Raw genomic sequence first — 21,321 nt, 5'->3', positions numbered from 1 at the left:
GGTTACTTCCATGCCATTGTATTTCAGGAAGCTCATACCGTGAATAAAACCTTGTTCGTCTTAAAGGTACCACTGCACTCAAAACTTGTTCTGTGGCTTCAGACCTATACGGCTTCCCACTGAAATCCATTTCCCATTCTATACATGATTGGGGCATACGTTATCATAAATGAAGGGGTTTGCAGGTTTTACTTGTGGTTTAAGCACAACGATATCTGAATTTCCTCCATACACATACACAAACACCAACAGTACAGTACTAGTTCTATGTCCACTTTGCAAGTAAATTTCTCCTTAAAGAAAACATTCTCAGTCATTAGTTCTGAACTATACTAGCTGAATAATAAGAAATCTGCTAAATTGCCATCTCAGCAGCTACAACACCATCTTTGGTTTCCTGGAGTCCACCAATACATTAATGCTAATTAACTGGCAATTTAGAATAGAAGGTTTTATGAAGAATTGTTTTTATACCTCACTTTTCACTGCCTGAAGGAGTCTAAAGCACTTACAATTGCCTTCCCTTCCTCTTCCCACAACAGTCACTCTGTGAGGTGGGTGAAGCAGAGAGAAACTGTTCAGTGAGAAGAGCTCTAAGATGACTATCTTGGTCACCCAGCTGACTGCATGTGGAGGAGCAGAGAATTAAACCCAGCTCCCCAGTTTAGAAGCTCTTAACCACTACACCAAAGTGGTGCATTTTCTGTTGCTCACAGTGAGGAATACTTTGGTTTCAAAGCAATCATTTATAACATATATAGGGACAGCCTTAAACACCAATCTCTATCAAGAGCGACACATCAAATTCACAGATATTAAACTAAAACTTAACTTTAGGAAAATTGTAATCACTATTTCACAGCAATGAAATATTCAGCATATGTTGGAAATATTACATACCCAGGAGTGTTTCCATCAGGATTTCTTTCCAAAGGAAAACCATTGTTACCGGGAAGCAGTAAGAATAAACGACACGAGGTGAGGGTCCGTGCGAAAAGGCCTCTCGATCAGAAGGCGCTGCTTTATTTATTACCTCCCTCACCAAGTTAGACGAAGGAGCTTCCTGAAGGCATCGTGAGCTTTCAGGATTGGTTTAGGTTACATTTCAAGCCAAATAAGGAAATAGGTCAAAAAGGTTGTCTCTGCAGGCTGTAGTCAGATGGAGAAGTTTTAGCTAACCAGGAGTGTGGTTTGCCAACACTCTCATCTAAAACTCCTACACGTTGTTTCACTAGAGATTTCCTTTTACTGTCCAGAAATTATTGCACAAGCCCAGAGGATCCAAGAAAAGACTTTCTTCTAAGATGTATTCATGCTTTTGAGGTAAAGCATGCCACGTCTCTCGAGAGCTCAAGGGAACACTTGTCCTACACAGTCCACACCTTTTGTAAAATTGCTGTCTTGTGGGCCAGACCAAAAACCACCTGAGCCCAAGAGCAACATCTAGTGTTAGAGGAAGGAGATGCTGCTTCTGTGAAGGAAGCAAACTGCAGGTATTTGGCACAGGTGAGAATAGATCGTATCAATTGGACTCCTCAGGCTGTTCACTTCCTTTACACTGATGCTCAAGACAAGCTGCCAAATTGCCTTTTTATCATAATCCACATCAATTTACAACTTTGACTTTAAAACACCGTGTGTGCATGTATGTGCGCACATGCATACAAATGCACTGGTTTGTCTCATTATGGAGCCTTCTGTTGTGTATTGGATCCACTGAGGGCCAGAGGTAGGATCGTAATCCCATGCTGCTGATTGGCTCATACCTGGCTGGTCTCCCCATGGGAAAGGTAACTGCTGCATCCTGATTGGACACACGTGGCCAGATCCTAGGGATCCAGTCACTCAAAACCAAGCAGGTATTCAATTGCCTGCAACCAGGGGAAGTTCCTTTGTTCAGATGTTTACATATTTGGGGGATTATTTGTGAGTTTTTAGTTCTGTTTTGAGTTGGGTTTCACTGATAAAGCTCAGTTTCTGTTCATTTGTGCCCAGAAGATGATTAAGTTAAATATAAACTGTATTGTGATTTGCAAAACTTAGAAGATCCCATTGTCAAGGTGTTTAGGAGATAGAATGTTTATATTTCTGTTCAATCCTCCAACTGACACCAGTGCCGGTGATAAACAGCTCATTAATTCTTGAAATTTTTCAGGGTAACCAAGTAATTCCTTTACCTCCGGTACATATTGTCCATGAGATCTTTTCTGTTGTATATGGAGTTCCAAAATAGTCTACAGTCCTGGGTATATTTATGCAGGAGTCCCCATTAGTTCAGTAGGGCAGGGGTAGTCAACCTGTGGTCCTCCAGATGTCCATGTACTACAATTCCCATGAGCCCCTACCAGAAAATGCTGGTAGGGGCTCATGGGAATTGTAGTCCATGGACATCTGGAGGACTACAGGTTGACTACCCCCGCAGTAGGGCATACCCTGTGCACTAAGTGTTCACTTCCTTAGTAATACCTTGCTTGCTTATTAGTGCACCCAAAGCCATTTAATATGCTATGATGATACTCATAATACAATGATAGAGGTGTAAGGCTAGAACAGTCATATTTAAGTCATATTTAACAAGAATTTAACAATAACCAGAATCAGAATATCTTTATTGGCACAATAATCCTACAAGATTATATTATGTCAAATGTAACAATCTGAACAGATTCTGGGTGTGTCCTCATTTTGCTACAACAGTTTTTCAATTAATAGCCGCCCTCTGATTGAAACTAATTATAAATCAACAAATAAAATCTGATCTGTAGGTAATACAACCAGTATTACCAGAGTAAAAATGCTGCAACAAGCATTTTTCGCTTGCTCAAATGTGTATTGATTGTCTACCATCTAAACCAAAAGGATCATGCCATTTTATTATTTCTGTGTAAGCTTACATGAATCACAACTCACTTCTTCAGTTATGTGAGGAAGAGATGATCCTGGAAACTCTTCTTACAGGGAAGCTTATAGCAGAGGGGCCATGAAGCAGGGAGGTCTGAGTGTGAATTCTGGCATGAATATTTCAAGAGTAAATTATCAATGTAAAGGAGGAAAGAGGGGAGTTGAGATAGACAAATTAGGCATGAATCCCATCATAAATCAAAAGAATTAGCAAATCACACATGATCACAAACAGAGATTCAAACAAGTAACAAAATAATCAGGTATAACAAATGGAGCAAATTATTATTGCAAAGTTATAGTCTTTTAAAACATGTGAAGAGCATTAGGATCCTGTTGCCAACAGCGATCTATTGGAATAACAAAGGATCTTCATAATAATGACATTGTTTTACCTGGAGGGAAATCCCTTCAAGCTCCAGGGATTTCCCAACCAGGAAATGGCAACCCTAAATCCTATAGAGCAGTGGTCCCCAATCTTTTATCACTGGGGACCGGTCAATGCTTGACAATTTTACTGAGGCCTGGGGTAGTCTTTTGCCAAGGGACGTCACCACAGCCGCCTAAACTCCTGCTCCACTTACTTTCCCACTGGCTCCCCTGACATCCCACTGCCCACTTGGGGGCGCTGCCAGAAGCAGCTGTGCAGTGCCATACCGAGGGGGAGCCCCAGCTATGGCGGCCACTGGAGAGCACCAAAGGTGAGCTGGCGGCAGAGTGGCAGGGCAGTCCCCAAGGCAGCAGCCAGGGAGGAGGACAAGTAGGAGCTGCGGCCCGGTACTGACTGATCTACGGACCGGGACCGGTCTCCGGACCGGGGGTTGGGGACCGCTGCTGTAGAGCCATTAAAGATTATCGTAGGTAAGGAAATCCACCACTGCTTCATATATATATATATATATATATATATATATGTGTGTGTGTGTGTGTGTGTGTGTGTGTGTGTGTGTGTGTGTGTGTATGTATATAAGATAGATAGATAGATATACACATACACACACACATATACATACATACATACATACAATGCTAAGGGGAAACTTTCCCTGCCTCTTCACCCTAATTCCTGACTCCCCACTCCCATCCCAGACTGCCTCTTAGCTTCTCCTATCTTGGATCATCCCCAAGTGTAGGGTCAGCCAGCACACCCTTCCCTGCTGCTAACTGGATCCCAGCCATAACCCTCTTCCATCCTGGTATAGGTGTGACAGGTCCCTGGCTGCCCTTAGCTAGGTGGGAGCTGGCTCCCGGCACCTGGTATATATTATTTTGCTGCAAAATACTATCCATGCTTCTTACTTACTTTGATGTAGGAGAAACAACTCCAACCCACAGAAACCTGTAGGCTGCTAAATCACACAAAAGATATTGACAAGTCCCGCAAAGATGACTCCATCTGTAGTAGAGAAGTAAATCCATAATATGGGAGTGAGCTGCCAGGAAGTATAAGTCCAACCTACTCTGATAGGCAGGTGGAGGTGAGGTAAACCAGAAACCGTTTTCCAGTAGTATACTGGGGAGATTCCATCTGCTGGAACTACTCTGCTGGTGGCCACTAATGAGGCCCTAATCCCACTTTGAATGGAAGGAGGCTAGAGTGTGTAAGGTTCTCCTCATAAATCCTATATTATAGCAATTTAACTCAGGCAACTGACCAGCAGCAGCAAGCAAAAGGAAGTGAGTTGAGTACCAGGGGAGATTAGGATAGAATCCAACCAGTTTTCTCAATGGGGAGGACGGACTATCCTTAGACCACCAAGAAAGCTGTGTGGGGGATCATGGGACAAAAGCCATCTGGGAAATGGCCACAATTGAGCAATCTACCAAAAAAAACCTGTCGGATTTCAACATTTTTCGTGCATTACTTGTCAGAAAAAAATGTAAATGCAATGTAGAAATGAAAAATTTCCCCCACAAATATTGCAATTTTCATGCCAGTGTAAACTGCTTCAGTTGACTTCTCACATACTTAACCTGTCTTTTGTTTAATTTTATCTTGTAGGTATAACGTCCCTTCACACACGTCACACATTATCCCAGTTATGTTTGCTCTGAGATTTAAAGATTATACAGCTCCTCCTACCAACACCTTTTACATTATTCAGGAAACAAGGAATTCGAAGGTGGTTTTATCAGCCTGTTGGAAATAGACTTTTATGAAACAGTGCTGTGACCTGTATCATTTGCACATCTATGAGTTATTCTTGAAACTCATACGAGGTGCCCAAGCCATCCAGGGACTGTGCACAACCCATAGTTGCTTTTTAATAACCCATGTGATAGGTTTCAGCATATTGTTACACATGTCTTGCTTATCTGAATGTTGGGACGTTCCAGGGCTAGCATGGTACAGTGGAAGAGATAGGTTTGAATCCCTATTTGTGCAACGGAAGCTCATTGGTTGACTTTGGCCTGGTCATACTCTTTCTGACTAACCCACCTCACAAGGCTGTGAGGATAAAATGGAGGAGAGACGGCGCTTTGGGTCCCCAGTGAGCAGAAAGGCAGGGTATAAATGAATTAAATAAATTATCCAGGTTGGCTCCATCAGGGCTGTGACAAGCCCAAGGTCACGCAGCTGGCCGCATGTGGAGGAGCAGGGAATCAAACCAAGCTTGCTAGATTAGAAGCTGCCACTCTTTTTTTTAAGTATGAAATCCACCAAATTTATTCCAGTAAATTTTTTCTCTTAAAGACCCTTCAGCCATTATTTTTCAAACAAAGCATGTTTTATCCGTTAAAGCCATGATAATGTATTTGAAAACATGTAGGCGATACCTAGTAAAAAGCTAGAGCCATAGTGGCTGAATAAGATTTACCGGAGTCAGATAGGGCTCTGCTGCTGAGATAGAACACATTTTCTCTGTCCTTGGAATTCTGTGCATAGTTATGCTTCCTTTTCCATCTTTCATTCCCTACTCCTTTCCCAGTGAAGTATCTCATGTGTAAAGGATGCATGGTTTTCTGAAGATAGCTGTGGACACTTCCACCCCATCAAACTGAGTGGTGTTGATTTTTAAAACCCCATTTATTTCTCTGATAATCTTCTCAAATTGTTTTAGCCCCTCAGTTCCAGCAACCAATTTTTCTTAGTGTGCATTTGTAGATAGCCAGATTTTCAGCAAAGTTCAGCAAGAACAGAGAATATAGTTCAAGTCTTATCCTCAGCCTCAGCGTGAGATGAGCATGATTCTGGATCTGGTTGCTCCTGGGCATCTCATACAATACATCTGCTAAGCTTCAGGCGGGGCAGTGTTTTAATGAAGAGTGACCAGCTCTTCTGACAAAGTTGGATGAAGGTCACGGTCTTATCAAAGTCAGCCTTGATGGCTCCCATTTGATGGTCACTACAAAGCTTTGAAGCATTTAATTGCATCCCAGTCTCCTTGCATATGAACTCCTACCACCTTTTCCTGGGGAATACTTTGGGGGTAACCATCACAGGCAGTTGCTGCAGGGGAAATAATGTTGATGTGGGTGGGACTGGGAAGATGTAGACTTTCCCTTTCCATATAGATACCATCTTGGTCTTGCTGCAGTCTTTCTAAGACCATCACAACAAAGCAATCAGGTAGAGAGTAAATTGTCTACATGCAATATGAACTGATTAGCCCTCACTGGCAGAGTGCAATTTGAATTGATTGGGCCTCACTGGCAGAGTGCTCTCTATTGTCAGCACCACCCGCCCCCCAGGGAGGGCCAATAAGATAGGCAGTGAGCTGTCAACTTGAGCTTTATTATGTTCAGTTATTTGCTTTATTTATGAATATATGGGTTAAGAACAGATTAAGGGAAAGAGGCACTCCCTATGGGGACCTGATTCAATACACACCAGATCCCTTGTTACAGAGAGATCTTGCATCCCTCCCCCTCCTTCAGGCAACTCCAAGAAGATTCTTGTGCTTCTCCTTCTGTCATTTCTATGATTTAGACTACTTCCTTTTCAGAGCCATCTGCTACTTCCTTACAGAGAGGCAGGTGTGACAGACATTACGTGGAAAAACAGATTCCAAGTGCTGAAGGAACAACCACCTATTCTTCCTTGTAAATACAATCTTTAATTTGTCCATCAGAGCAAGAAACTTACCTTTTCCAGCTCTGATGGGCTTTTGAACAAAACCATTTTCTGACAAGGCTATTTAGAAGAAGAAGAGTTGGTTCATCCAGCTGGCTGCATATGAGGGAGCGGTGAGTCAAACAAGGCTCGACAGATTAGGAGTCGCTGCTCCTAATCACTATGCCAAGCTGGCTTTCCAGTCATAAAGACTACATTACCATTCCCTTTGCCAAACAGAATAAACCGATTCGCAGTTCTAATTACAGCATGATTAGACATTAAGGTGCAGCGGCTCCCAGAACTGATCAATTAAATAGTTGCCTTTGGTCTGCAGAAAAAATGCCTATAAAGCTGTACAGGAAATTGGACCAACCTGCATGGAAAGCTTCTACAATCAAATAGTCCTCCACATAAAACAGCCACAACGGGGAGTGTTTTAAGGAAGATCTTTAGGTACAGTAAGGTTTCAGCAAAGAACTATGGACAGTGGTCTCCAACTCCTAACTGGTCGACCAGAACATGCAATCAAAGCAGGGACTGTGGGTACTTCTAGCCAGTCGGAAGGAAAATTTCTACATAGATCCTTCCTGGCTAGATAGCTGAGAAAGAAGCCTAACCACCACCATCCCCCCTACCACCTCAAGTCCTTCTGTATAATTCCAGGAGCTGCTGCCACTGCGTTTCCTTGTGAATAGCAGGTCATCTGAGGAACCCAATGTACATGGGTCATTGAAGCCTGCTCACTTTCCTTTGCTTTACTTGGTCCTGCCAGAGCGTGGCATGGAATGCTATATATGCTGTCCCCGCCGCTTCCATTTTGACAAATTGATGGGGGCCAGCATCTGTGGAGATATGTTTTAATTCTAGATGCCCTGGGATCTCACATATCTACTCCCACTCACCAGTTTCTAATGGCAATGCCCTCCCAGAGAAATGACTGAATCCAGTGCAGAGTTTTCTAGATATGTATATAGAGAGATTCAGGTGGGTAGTCAGATTCAGATTTAGTTTATTAGTCGGCCATTGGCCATTTCCAGCAAATTGACTGTACAGTACAAAAGTCAGTTAAAATTAAGACATCAAACTGATAAAATCACAGGGAGTAATAAAAGTAATAAAAAGTTGCACAGATAAAAGGAACCATAATGATTAGGGTTTTAATCCTAATTGCACAATTTGGACCTGATTTTCCTGGCTGCGAGAGCAAACAGTGCAACTTTGTTGGTAACGTAGGCATCGATATCAGACAATAAAAAGATCATATACTCAGTTTTTGAGAGGCCTGAGGTGGTAGGGAGTATTCTTTTAATAAACTTGCCTCTTGGTTCATCATAGAGGGGGCAGTCCATTACATAGTGTGTGAGGTCCTCAATCACTCCCCTATCACATTTGCAGATGCATTCAGATAGGGGGAGATGGGAGAACCGACCATTACGCACTGCTATGGGTAAGGATTGGAACCTTAAATGAGTAAATGCCATCCTGAGTGTTAAGGATGGCAGACTCTCCAGATATGAAGATCCACAGTGAATTATCTTGAAATGTTTAAAAAGAGGGACAGCTCTGGACTGAGCAATTATATCACCATCTAGAACTGCATCCATTTGATAGGTCCATTTCCGGAGCTCCTTTACTGAGCTTCCAAGCCTGATTAGATCGTCTGGGATAGAGTAGTGTAAGATAATACTATTTATATACTCTAGATGGATTCTATCAGTAATGGAAGTGAGCTCTAGGTTTTGACTGCTGATGACTTCAGAATCCTTTCGTGTACATTTCAGCCAGTTTTTCATGGTGATTAGTTTAACCCGTGCTTTTATGGATGGTAGTTCCAGTTCAGCCCTCATAAGAGCCACTGGAGATCCTTTAGGAAGAGCTAAAATCCTTCTCATAAAGAGGTTCTGAATTTTTTCTAGGTTGTTAATCACTTGCTCATTCCAGCCCCAAATCTCCGCACCATGTAGTATGAAAAATATTACTTTGCTGCCAAATAGTTTAATAGCGGGGTCAATCAAGCAGCCTCCTTTTGAGAAAAAGCATTTGACAATAGCCCCCATACGTCTCAGGGTAGTCATGCTGGTCAGAAGCAGCAGAACTAAGTTGAAGTCCGGTGGCACCTTTAAGACTAACAATGTTTTATTCAAGGTATAAGCTTTCGCGTGCAGGCGCACTGCATCACATACACGCCTTCAAAATTACTGTAACCAAGCAAGCAGTTTTCTGTATGACTTGTACAAGTTTTAACTCTGGCCCATTCTGCACATGCAGCTTACTTCTGATTATCATTAAATTTGCATTGGTATGCTTTTAATTAGAATTCCATGCTTGCACTCAGCACTTTAAAAAAATCTGATGTTCTTTAGAATTGCAGAGTACATGCTCTGCATATCAATGAGAAAAAGCAGGTAGAATCAGTTTTTTTTTAGGGGGGGGCTGGTCTCTATATATTAGTCAGTTTTGTATTGAACATGTTTTTTGAAATTGGACGAATAGCTTCTTCTAGATGCGTTTACTTCCAGTAGCCACCTTAACAGAAAGTTCTCCTCCCTTCATGACTTACTTTTCACATCTTGTCAATTTTATTTATTTTAAAGAAAAGGAATCAGTCTAGCAGTGCATGGCTGCCTTAAAAAAAGAAGAAAACACGGGTTACTTTCTTCTCTCTCATATATGGAGCGAAGTTTGATAAATGTTGGCAGGCAAGAGCCGGAGCTCCTCCCTTCATGCTAGAACGGACATGTGCCTCACTTGTTTGATCTTTACCTTTTACCCAGTCTCTCACTTGCTGACTGGAAAATCTGGAGTGCCATAAACCACAGGAAGCAGAATTCTTATGGTCTCCTGACCACACTCTCTGAACAGCAAAAGTTATTGGGATTGATTTGATTACTATACCACCCTACCCAGAGGGACGAGCAGCAAGGCCACAAAGCCTACCTACGCATATTTACTTGGAAACAGGGGCCTTTGTATAGTTGAACAATTGGGATTGTCAACCTCCAAGACTGTTTAGGCACTGGAGGTTTCATGCTGGGCTGCAGGCTGGAGTTTTAGTCATGGCAGGTTGCTCCACCTCTTCCTGCACCCACATGGGGGGAGCATTGGGCCTGGTGCACCTCATCCGTCCCCTATTTGTGCTCCTCTATGGGAGCTGGGGCAGGGAAGTCCCCAGGGTGTAAACTGTCCAAGTGGGGCCTTGGGGGTTGATCTTGATCTTCCAACTGAAAGAGCCCTGAAGCATTCAAGGTCCTCCAGGTTTCCTAGTAGTGCAGAGTGGAAAGGTTGCTGGGTCCACTTTGACCATCAGTGGAGGTTGGGGGGCTAAGGAGTCAGTAGTTCAGCACCTAAGGTGGTGGTGAGCTCCCCCACACTGGCAGTCTTTAAGCAGCGGTTGGATGGATACTTATCCTGGATGTTTTAGGCTGATCCAGCATTGAGTAGGGGGTTGGACTAGACAGCCTGTATCACTCCTTCCAACTCTATGATTCTACTTGATCCTAGGTCACTCTGGTGGAAAAATACAAGGAAACTGCCTATCTAAATATGCTGACTACAGATCTCCTTCTACACCCTCTGTAGGGGTTTCCTCAAACTCTGTTGAATCATGCACACTGCAGATCTTGCATATTCCCTACATGGAAGGACAGGGATCTCAAGAAGGTAGAGTGGCACAGAACCCACCCACCCAAGCAACTCTTTTCTCCAGGGAAACCAACCTCTGCCGTCTGGAGATAAACTGCAATCCCAGCAGCTCACCACAGGGCTCCCATGCAAACTGGCATTCCTAACAGCTTGTGGATCAGAAAAGACAAATAGCAAAATGCTGAAGCCAACTGCCCAAGCACAGCTTTCAGGACAGCTTCTGAGGTGACTGCGTGCCTACCGTTAGGACACATTTGGGCAACTTAAAAAAAATAACACAAGGTCTTCCCCACCCCACCGACCCGGTTATTAACATAGACGCACTCCCCACCCTCCCTTCCAACTTTCTCTTAGCGTGCAACTCTCCTTGCACGGTGAGGCTCCGCCTTCAGAGAACCTATTATTGAAAAGGCAGGCCTAACCGGGCGGCTTGTTTACCCAGCCCAGAGCGCTGGATCTTGGGGGGGGGGGGGGCTCCGGCTGGGGAGGAGAGAGGTCAGCGGCGCCCTCGAAGCGGAAGCAGGAAGGCGAAGAGGAGGAGCAGCAGCAGCAGCAGCAGCGCGTGTAGCGGACGGCGCCTGCGGTGAGTTCATTCCGTGCGGGCTCCTCCGCAGAGTCGCGCATCCTGACGCCGGGGCTGCCCATGCCGGGGCTGCCTCCTTGCTTCCCCGCTCGTGGGTGGGAGTGAAGCGGGAGGGCGGTGCTGCCGCCGCCGTCCCCTGCGTGTCCCTGCCTAACCCCCTAAAGGCGTTTTGGACTGAGCTCGCTGGGAAAACGAACGAGGAGCCCCCTTCCCCCCTGCGCGTTGCGCTTTCCGGGGGCGGCGCGCCGCGTGATTCGCGGAACCGACGAAGTCTTGCCGGGAGTTGCGTGCAGTTGTTGAGCCGCATGCAAAGGATTGTGACGGGGGGGTGGGGGGGTGGGAGAGAAGACCGAGAAGGTTAAGACCGCTTCCTCCTCCCCTTCGGCAAATCATTGGGCGATGTCGGCGCGGCCAAATGGATGAGACGTCCCTTTCTGCCTGCCGCCTCTCCAGTCCCAGTCTCTCCTGTCACGATTGGCACCTTCACCTCTGCTGGCGTTTCCCGTGCAGAGAGACACGGACGGGGGGGGGGGGCACCTGTTGACTTTTTCCTTGGTCCTCCCTGCCTGCACATGGCTGTTCTGCGTGACCGGCAGGTGCTGGAGAGCGGAGTTCTGTGCAGTTAGACAGGCCTTGAGTCTGATTGGAAGAGTGGATTACTGATAAAGACAGGAATCCAATTACTCCTCCTCTGAAAAGAGAAGCGTTGAAATGGATTTGTCACACTTGCATCCTAAACTCCTTGAGGACACTTGGCGTCATGTGCACCAGACTGTGGCCCGAGGGTGTGGTTGTGATCTTTTACTGCCCTCAGTCTTGCTCCATATAGAAACGAAGCAGACTGAGCTTATTTCATGCATTCCAATACTGAAATGTACTTATTTATTTATACACATTGTACTGGTGGCTCCTGGTGTCAGTTTACAGTGTCTTTTCCTCTTCTGCAAAGATAAGAAGGCCAAGGGAGGTTTCCAACGTTCAGTCCAAAGTCAGGTTTTCAGAAATTAATCAAGGCAATATCATCCGGTCCAGAGGTCATCTTCCTAGGAATCGGTCAAGGAGGTATCAGCAGTTCAGCATCTGCTGTACTCCTTGCATCTATGCTTTACAACATCTCTTGGGAAACTTTATAGCCCCATGCCAGCTTTTCAGGCACAGTCCTGCAAAGACTCGTATTCGCCATAGGCAAATAACTGGCACTGAGCCATGAGGCATGCACTTTGCTGCCTACTTGTAACTCCATTCTCAGCCTTCTTCTGTATCCCTCTAAACATACAAGTGTTCTCAGAGGGCTGGGAATGGTCAACAGACTTTCACCTGCTGGATCAAAGCTGGGGGGAGTGGAGGTGATTTTGCACCTTCACTTGACTAAGTCCTGGCATGCCTGCATCTCATCTTCCTGTTGGCTGGCTTCTGTTGACACTGGGTTGGTAACACAGTGTCCCTCCTCCTCTGAGGAGTCCATCTCTAAAGCCCTAGCAGATACATGACACAAGTACAAGCTGACTTCTGGAACCATAACAAAACTGCTGTGTCCAATGAAATGCTGTAACAAAAGCACCTGATGGCCATCAGCTAATCAGGAAATTTGATAGAAATGTTCCTGTTTTTACACACAGAACACCAAACCAAGAGAGAGGGGCTCAAAAGCACTTTAACTGGCACACGTGGATTCCATTTTACACTAGACCGTACTGAGTTAGGTGGAATGATGGTTTGAAGTGATGACAGCCTTTTTCAGCCTTTTGACTGTGGAGGAATCCCTTACATATTTTTCAGGCTTTGGGGAACCCAGAAGTGGGTGTTGAGGTAAGATATGGGAGCCAGCCAATCAATCGATTGATCATTTACTGTTTCCAGTGTGGAGAAAGAGACTTGGACAATAAAGTCACGGGAAGTGGGCTCCAGTGATACCTAGTGATGTCAGCACCTATCATAACCCCTGGGGAGCTCCTGCATAACCCCAGGATTCCCAAGAACCTTGGTTGGGAATCCCATTAGACTGTACTGATTTAGATATGATATGTATCAGCATGATGAAATGTGATATGTATCAGCATGATGAAAGCAATGATAGAATTAGCATTTTTGAAAGTGTCTTACAATGGAGATTTAACCCTTTTTATTTTAGGTTACTTGGTTTGACAGATTGATTTCCCCCCCTGGTGACTATGGCTCCTGTCCCGGATGATCTGAAAGTTCAGGCCTCTTCCCTTGACCAAAAGGACCAGGTTTGTTGCTCTTGTTCGCTCTTATGCAAAGCCTGAGATTTAGGTTGGGGCTGAGGCCTCTATGAGAGCACAGAGCTTTGCTGTCTAGTACACTGATAACGAGAACCTAAGCTACCATTGGCTTCTAAATTAGACTGATGGGAAAGGTGGGGTGGCAGGGAATCTCTGCCTCCCAAGCAAAGTGTTAGAAGGCGAGGGCACAGTTTAGCTCTATGCAAAGTCTATAAGGGCTTGTAAAGTCCTTTGCCTTTTCCTTTGCAAAGATTTTGCTTCCAGTTCCTAGGCTAGCCTGATCTTGTCAGGTCTTGGAAACTAAACAGGGATGGCCCTGGCTAGCATTTGGATGGGAGACCTCCGGGAACATGAATGCCGTGGTGCAGAGGCAAACACTGGAGAGCCGCCTCTGATAGTCTCTTGCCTTGAAAACCCTTTGGGGTTGCCATAAGCTGGCTGCAACTTAACGGTGCTTTCCACCACCCCATAGACTGTTAAAGGTGTGGTGACAGGGGAGAGATGTAGTATCTGAAGGTGAAAGACAGCAAAGGAAATTGATGCACTCAAATATAAATTATCCTGGTTATCCTTCTGAAATTGCCTTTGTTTTCAGAATCCTCACCATGTTCCAAATGTTAGTATTGGAGAAATTGAAAGGATCCGCCGAGAGTGTAAAGAGGAAAGTTTTTGGCACAGAGGTACGTCACTTTATTTCTCTACTGGTTTGGTTAGTTACTGATAATCTCCATGGCAATTGAAGAATTCACTCCCTAAAGGAGTCTCAAAGCAGCTTACAATTGCCTTGCCTTCCTCTCCCCAAAACAGACACCCTGAGAGGTAGGTTGGGCAGTGAGAGCACAGAGAGGACTGCTCTGTGAGAACAAATCTATCAGGGCTGTGACTAGCCCAAGGTCACCCACTTGGCTGAATCCAGAAGAACGGGGAATCAAACTCAGCTTGCCAGATTAGAAGCTGTTGCTCTTAACCACTACTCAAATTGCTGATCTGCTGCTCAGCCAATGTGCCAGATATACAATATTTGAAACCAAAAGTTGTTGGTTGCTTTGCCAGTATAACTAGAACAATTAAAAGTTGCTTATTTACTTTAACATTTAACAAAGCACAGTAGAAATCCATAAGAAATCAAGTTAAAGACATTAAATAAATGGGACTAACAGTAAACAATCTCACTAGAAGGAATCTTACCTGTAGACACTGAGAGCATGGGTAAACAGAATAGACTTCATCTGGTGACAATTTGGCATCACGAGACAATGAGGAAGAAATTCCACAATTTAGGGAGTTTCCATAGCCCCTCCAGTAACTACCTGCCTAAACTCTGAAGCTGGGGGCACTCAGAACTGTATTAATAGATCTATCATGTTTTTATAAGACCTCCAAGGAGCTCACATTTTAAATCTTGTGTCAATCCTGTGAAGTAGATGAGAGAGACAGACAGACAGACAGACTAGGTGAAGTTCGTCTGCCTAGTTTCAGTCTTACCACTATATATTGGCTGTCTGCGTTGTTGTTAAGATCAAATTACTGTTACTGTTGAGACCAAGTGAAGAACTAACCAAGTAAAGGAAGTAAAGTAACGCAAAGTATAAAGAGAGGAAAACAGTCAGAATCTCTGCACATTCTATAAATACATGTTTTGTGTCACTGTTTGCAGGTCTACCTCTGTCTCTTGGAAGTATGCTTATTGTTCAAGGACTAGTGGCCAACGGTAAATGTGTTTGCTTGTTTTTTAATTGTGAAAAACTTCCTAGGATCGTTAGTTGTTGGCTGCTGAAATTTTGTCGCTGCTGAAAACAGAAAATTTCAATGTGGAGGAATTTTGAACTGTAGAAATCTGGTGATCCAAAAGACAATTCAAAGATCATGATGGAGAATAACACTTCTGCATTACTACAAGCTTTCTAATATGCAGGAACCCTATCGGCCAGTTTAATATATTCAACAGAGGTGTCTTTGGACTTGCCACTGAATGTAGGGAGCTCCCTGACAAGTATATCTAACTGATAAAGGTGATTGGCATATTCACATTTTATGTTTTGAAGGGAACACTTAGGACACCTGGAATACACGTCTAAATGCAAGGGTGTGGATCCATCCAGGTTTTCTGCTGATAAAAAAAGGTTTCCTTTCAGATCATCCAAGAAGGTTATATTAAGTTGTATAACCACAGTTTGTTTCTCTTTTATTTATCCTGTATTCCGCCTAGAGTCTCAGTGAGGCTGTCACTAAAGAAATGTGAGATGGGGGGGTCATGTAATATGGAGAGGATGTTTCTGATTGGCTGAAAAAGCTGGCTGGATTCAACCCAATGGGTGGTGTGGCCTTTACAATAGCTCTGAAATGTGCTTTCTGAATGGTATTATGGTGAATCTGGAAAGAAACATGTCTGGAAACTACGGATTTTTAAAAGGAGCTTGCCCCCTATAATTTTATCTCATGCTTCTTATAATGGTAACTGTAGGAACAGTTTTTTGTTACTCTTAAAGAGTTCGTTTCAATTTTTATCCTACTTTTTTTGTCACTGCCATTTGCAGCTAACAATTGGCTTATATATACTGGATACTTAAATACTGAGTATTTATTTCCTTACTGTAGTCTAGTCTAATTGATTTGTGCAGCCAGAGGCCATTACAAAATACTGAACAATTTGTCAGAATTATAAAAGATATTTACTTACTAGTATTTATTTGCTTACTGCTGTCTATTAGAAAGTTAAGTCTTACTCAACTAATAGAGCCAAATTAAAAAAAAAAAACAACTGAGAGGCTGTATGTTATTAACTGATAATACAGAAGATTGTTACTAATACCTTGCATCGTATGTTCCAGGTACTTTTAAAGCTAGCCCTAGATTTGGAGCGTGGCCAAAAATGGCAGGTAAGTATGAAAATTGGTTAAGACAGGGAAGATAAGAACTGTTCAGTTGGTTTGTCATTATGTTCACACTTGGGGCATATCTGTCTAATATCACTTAATTTTTAGTATTCGCCAAAAGCAGTTTTGTGCATGTTGCTACAAAAAGATCTCTGAAATCATACTGTCAATGAAGTCTGAAGTCTTCAGATTTAAAAAGATGTAACTGTGTGTAGGATTACTGCCAGTTACCTTCATTAAGCTGATAGTTCCTACCCATTTTTGTTTTCTATTGGTCAGTTTGGTATTAATTATGTTCTGGATTTATAATGACTTTATAATCATAGATTGGTTTTTTTAGAATTATAAACCTTGTACAATTAAGTCTAGTTCCTATGTTTAAGGCAAAAACGTGCACTTCGATAAACTGTTTGAATCCCTACCATGTTGCATAGCAAAAAGATGAGTGTTGAGTAACTGCTCCTAGATAATCAAAGTGAGTAAGAAACTTGAATGGGAGGGGGGATGTCTCTTAGGGCAGGGGTCATCAACCCCCGGTCCGCAGCCCGGTGCCGGGCCGTAAAGGCCACGGTGTCAGGCTGCCAGCAGCTGCGCCTGCCTCCCCCCGCCTGCAGCAAGAAGGAAGGGAAAGAGGCAGATGCAGCTGCCGGCACGCCGGGGACGCAAACGCGCATGCATGCAGTTGCCGCGCGTGCGAGTTAGCGCCACCTGGTGGCAAAAATGTGCGTGCGCGGCAACTGTGCGTGCACGTTTTCACAGCACCCGGGCCGTCGGCTCTCCTCTCACTCCGGAGGCGGTCCCTGACCTAAGAAAGGTTGGGGACTGCTACCTTAGAGCACTATTTCTTAAAATTCTATATGCTCTACAGCCGTCTTGCTATACTTTGACATAAGAGCATCCATGCTGAATCAGAGCAATGGGCCAGGTATTTGACCATCTTGTTTCCAACAGTGGCCAGAAAGATGCCATTGAGAGGATCTCATCTGCTGACAGTTCCCCAACATCTAATCAGTAAAGGCTTTCTCCCCTCTGAACCTGGAAGTTCCATCCAGCTATCATGGCTAACTGCAATTTTCCATCAATCTTGCCAGCCCCCTTTTAAAATATATCTAATAACCATCACCACATCTTGTGCAGCTGAGTTTCACAAGTCAGCTATTCATTGCACACAGGAAACTGCTTCACATGGAATCAGACCATTGGAGTATCACAGCCACTGTTACGTACTCTGACTCTTCAGAATTTGGGGCAGAGGTCCTTCACACAATCTATTAGCTGAGTGTTTGCTCTGGAGATACTGGAGATTGGACTTGAGGCCTTCTACACGAAAAGCTGATGCTTTACCCCTGAGCCAGGTCACCCAATCCTGTACTAATCATTTGTTCTGTTGTTGGAACGCATTGCACCTTTGAGTAGCTGGTGGTTAACATTGATTTATTGTTTGCTTTGAAAACTGATGGAACAGGATATTCTGGGAAAAAGAAGAGCTGGGTTTTTGTATCTTGCTTTTTAGTATCCGAAGGAGTAGCTTACTGTGACTGGCCCATGGTCACCCATGTGGAGGAGTGGGGAATCAAACCCAGATTAGAGGTCATCTAAGAAGGTGAATATGCCATTAATTTGCAGCCACCTCATGGTGACCCCAACCATGGTGTGTTTTCAAAACAAGAGAATGATCAGAGGTAGATACATGGATTGAGTGAGCATTAAGGAAGACTGGGGTTATTACTAAATGGCCTTCTTCCATGTAGTCTTCCTTGGTGGTCCCCATCCAGGTACTGACTGTGGCTGACTCTGCTTAGGTCCCAACTCCTGACAAGCTCAGTGGCCAGAACATCCTTTCTGAAAACTCCACACAGGGGAATCATTCTAAGGACAAAGCAGTGGCTATTCCCGGGCTTGCTTTCTTGTCCAGTCATTCTTAAACAATGAAGCAAGAGCCTGATCCAAGGAATGTTTTTCTTAAGTATGGACTATTTATACAGCCATGACATTTGACTATAACGTAGAACAATTCTTTTATCTCTCTTTCCAGTTGCTGGTTTTGTAGGTTTGGGCATTGGGACTATGTCGTACATAAGAACATGCCAGAAGAAGTTTGAAAGTATCGGTGTTCAGCCTTTCGGCCCCAAATGGTTTGTCTGGAAACTGTATATAATGTGGCTTGTGCTGATCAAAACAGGCATAAGGAAGTGGGGACTTCTAGAGGGAGACAACTGCCATTTTCAGTCGCATAGGACTCACTACACAGCCTGTAGGCAGGGCTTGCCCTTGCGGGGTTGAACTCCTGCACCTGTATCTCTAGCATCCTTTCTTTGGGGAGAATTTCTGCCTTAGACCTCAGTCCTTTGCAGAGATATAAAGGGGTGAGATTGTGGGCTTTGCTTTTCCCAGTCCACAGCCTCTCCACAATCTGCCAGAGCAAACCCTGGCCTGCCTTCTTTTGTAAGTTGTGGCAGGAGGTCCACAGATCCGGGAACTCTGTGTCCACACTCCCAAGAACCCAGGGACAGATGTGGTTTGGGAAAAGGGCTAGGCAGTTTCTCCATTGCCTGAGCCTGCCTGCTTCCTTCTCTCCACTCCTGTTCTGCCTATGGGCAGCTTCTTGTAACAATGCATCCTGTTCCTTCAGGTGCAAGCCATGTCCCTGGGCCTAGTGTGGAGGAACTGTCATAGGGACTGCAACACACCACCAAGACTACTGCAGTGGCCCAGGGGGGCTCCGCAGCACCAGGACAGATGAAGTCTTGCTTCTTGAGCCCTGCAGTCTGCCCTGGCAAAGTTCCCTCATTGCCTGGGGTTGGGGTGGCAGCTCCCCCACCTGTATACACCTACCAAATGCCCAGCATCTCGCAGAACCCCTTTCCACAGTAGTATTGCTAAATAAATATGAAGTAGAAAATGGCAGCAAAGGACTTTGTTTTAGCCCATTTACATTTACAAAACTAGAGTTTTTATATTACACTTTTTTGTCTAGCATAAAGATGGAATGCAATGCTGGCTGCATGCTGAGGAGCAGGGAATCAAGGCCAGTTCTCCAGATTAGTGTCCGCTGCACTTTAACCACTACAGCAAGTTGGAAGAAGCTCCTGTAGAGCAGCTGGCATGAATAATTTCATGTCCAGGAGGAAAAGCATGTGAACTGAAGGCTCAGTCTGGAGACAATGGGGTTCTAACGTCCCCATTATACAAGAGCATATGACTAGATGATACCCTTTATTCGGGTATTTTAAAAATTGTCTCCAGAATGAGCCTTCAGATTTCCTGCGGATTCGCATTTGGTTTATTAGAGGAATCAATGGTTCAGCTTTATTGTGTCAGGATTGTGTACAGATCAGTGTGACTAAAGGATAGAACAGGTGTTGTGGGGTCTTCCCAGTGGGACCCAGCATAAGAATCGGATGGATTACCATTTGTGAAGTCCCTCCTGTTCATAAGGGAAAATCTCAGGATGGGGAAATGTTATGTCTGGCCCTTATTTTTATCGGCACACTCTTCTCTGATATTTTCAGGCACTGTCCTCATACTTGCAAAGAGTGCAAAGCTAAGTTGGAAAAAACTGAATCGGAAAAATCCAAGACTCCCATTGCTTAAAGGTATTCTGAAATTTTTTTTTAATCTTTAAATACATTACAAAAATAAAATCAACCTAATTATCATTGGTAAAGTGGGGATAAATACTTTCATGAGTTGCTTTGTCCACCCATGTGAAACTTGGAGAACTTTAAAATCAGAATTGATCCTGAATGTTCTTGTTGCAGGTCAGGAATTACATTGTTGCCTTTCCCAACTGAGATATGTAGATGACCTAGCTTACTGCTTGACACTGTTCTCCCTTACTGGTTATCACCATATTTTCTCAGTGTATTCAACCAGTGACAGAATATACTTAGGAACTGGCTATAATGTGTGTGCAGATTATTACTAAACAATAACATACAGTGACAGCACAACTTTCAACTATCCTCATAGATTTACTTAAAACTTCCATTTACTAAAAATAGCTTTAGATATTACTAAAGATGTTTTATCTAACACCTAGTCTAAGTTTTCATGAAACCCTGGGGTTTCTTGCCAGTCATGGGTTTCCCAAATGGGAAAATTATTTTTTAAATATTTACAATTTAATTTTTAAATATTTTTAAAAAATTGTTAAATATTTATTAGGTGATATGACCATATATGGTCATGTAAAAAAACAACAACAACCCATAGTCAATGATGGGCCTGAAGAGCGTGAGAAGGGGAGGGGCCCTAGGTACACAGATTTGCTTCCCAACCATATGCTGCATGATTTCATCGTTTCTGGGGTTTCTTAAAACCTGAAGAATACTTCAGTGGTTTCCCAGCAGTAAAAAAGTTCAGAAAAGCTGTCCTAGTCATTTCTATGCGTCAATGGCACAACATTTCCTGTAGGTTTTCCTTTTCACAATACATTTTAAATAATTAATTGATCTTGTGAGCCTTCTGTAGCAGATGGAGAATGTACATAGATACATAGAGAGAGCTTATGCTGCTCACTCTCTATTCTATTGGTCCAGTTTCTGTGTTTGTTTGTTCTTTTAAATCAAAAATTAGGCACTTGTGAAAGGATGATTACATCTTCCTGGGGAGCTATAGTTATTCCCAATCCAACATCAAAGGAATTGTGTAAAGAACATTAATGTTTCTTTTGTTTTTAGATCTAATTGGATTAAGCACTAGTCACAGTACCTGCTGTACTAAAGCAACATCCTCAACATTTTGTACAGAATATACTTTAAAACCTACTGTGTAAGTTAGCAAGATTTTTTAATAAAAACATAACGTTTAAGAGTTAATTTGTTTTACATTTCATAACTGTCGATTATGAACATTCAGCCTCCAAAGAACATCACTATTGCTTCTCCATGACCGCTTCCTGTTCAGTTTTGGATATCAGCTGTGCCACCGAAAACAGTTCTGGTTAGGATGGCACTGTAAGCATGCTACTCTGAGCATTTGTCAAACTGTTAAAACAATACATTGTTCGGGTATTCA

General features: G+C 43.5%; 2 protein-coding genes across 3 annotated transcripts in view; one reads left to right on the top strand and one right to left on the bottom strand.

Annotated features, from left to right (window-relative positions):
- The window catches only part of CWH43 (cell wall biogenesis 43 C-terminal homolog), a 33,182-nt gene extending 31,809 nt beyond the window's left edge, over positions 1–1,373 (bottom strand). For both annotated transcript variants that reach the window (XM_077301975.1, XM_077301977.1), the window contains exon 1: positions 901–1,373. In XM_077301975.1, coding sequence (XP_077158090.1) covers positions 901–943 — 43 coding nt within the window. In that variant the 5' untranslated portion in view covers positions 944–1,373. The remainder of the gene's footprint in view (positions 1–900) is intronic.
- A 9,660-nt stretch (positions 1,374–11,033) lies between these two features.
- OCIAD2 (OCIA domain containing 2) lies at positions 11,034–21,122 on the top strand. The gene is given in 9 exon segments (XM_077301993.1): positions 11,034–11,183; positions 13,315–13,414; positions 14,022–14,106; positions 15,084–15,137; positions 16,258–16,305; positions 18,338–18,437; positions 19,815–19,864; positions 19,867–19,898; positions 20,985–21,122. Coding segments are annotated over 8 exon segments (435 nt in total). The 5' UTR covers positions 11,034–11,183; positions 13,315–13,354; the 3' UTR covers positions 20,991–21,122.
- Positions 21,123–21,321: the final 199 nt, after the last annotated feature.

The sequence above is a fragment of the Paroedura picta genome, chromosome 10 (assembly GCF_049243985.1).
Source record: "Paroedura picta isolate Pp20150507F chromosome 10, Ppicta_v3.0, whole genome shotgun sequence".
In the NCBI taxonomy this organism is placed as follows: domain Eukaryota; kingdom Metazoa; phylum Chordata; class Lepidosauria; order Squamata; family Gekkonidae; genus Paroedura; species Paroedura picta.
Note: the sequence above shows the minus strand (reverse complement) of the source record. Positions and strands in the feature narration are given on the sequence as shown.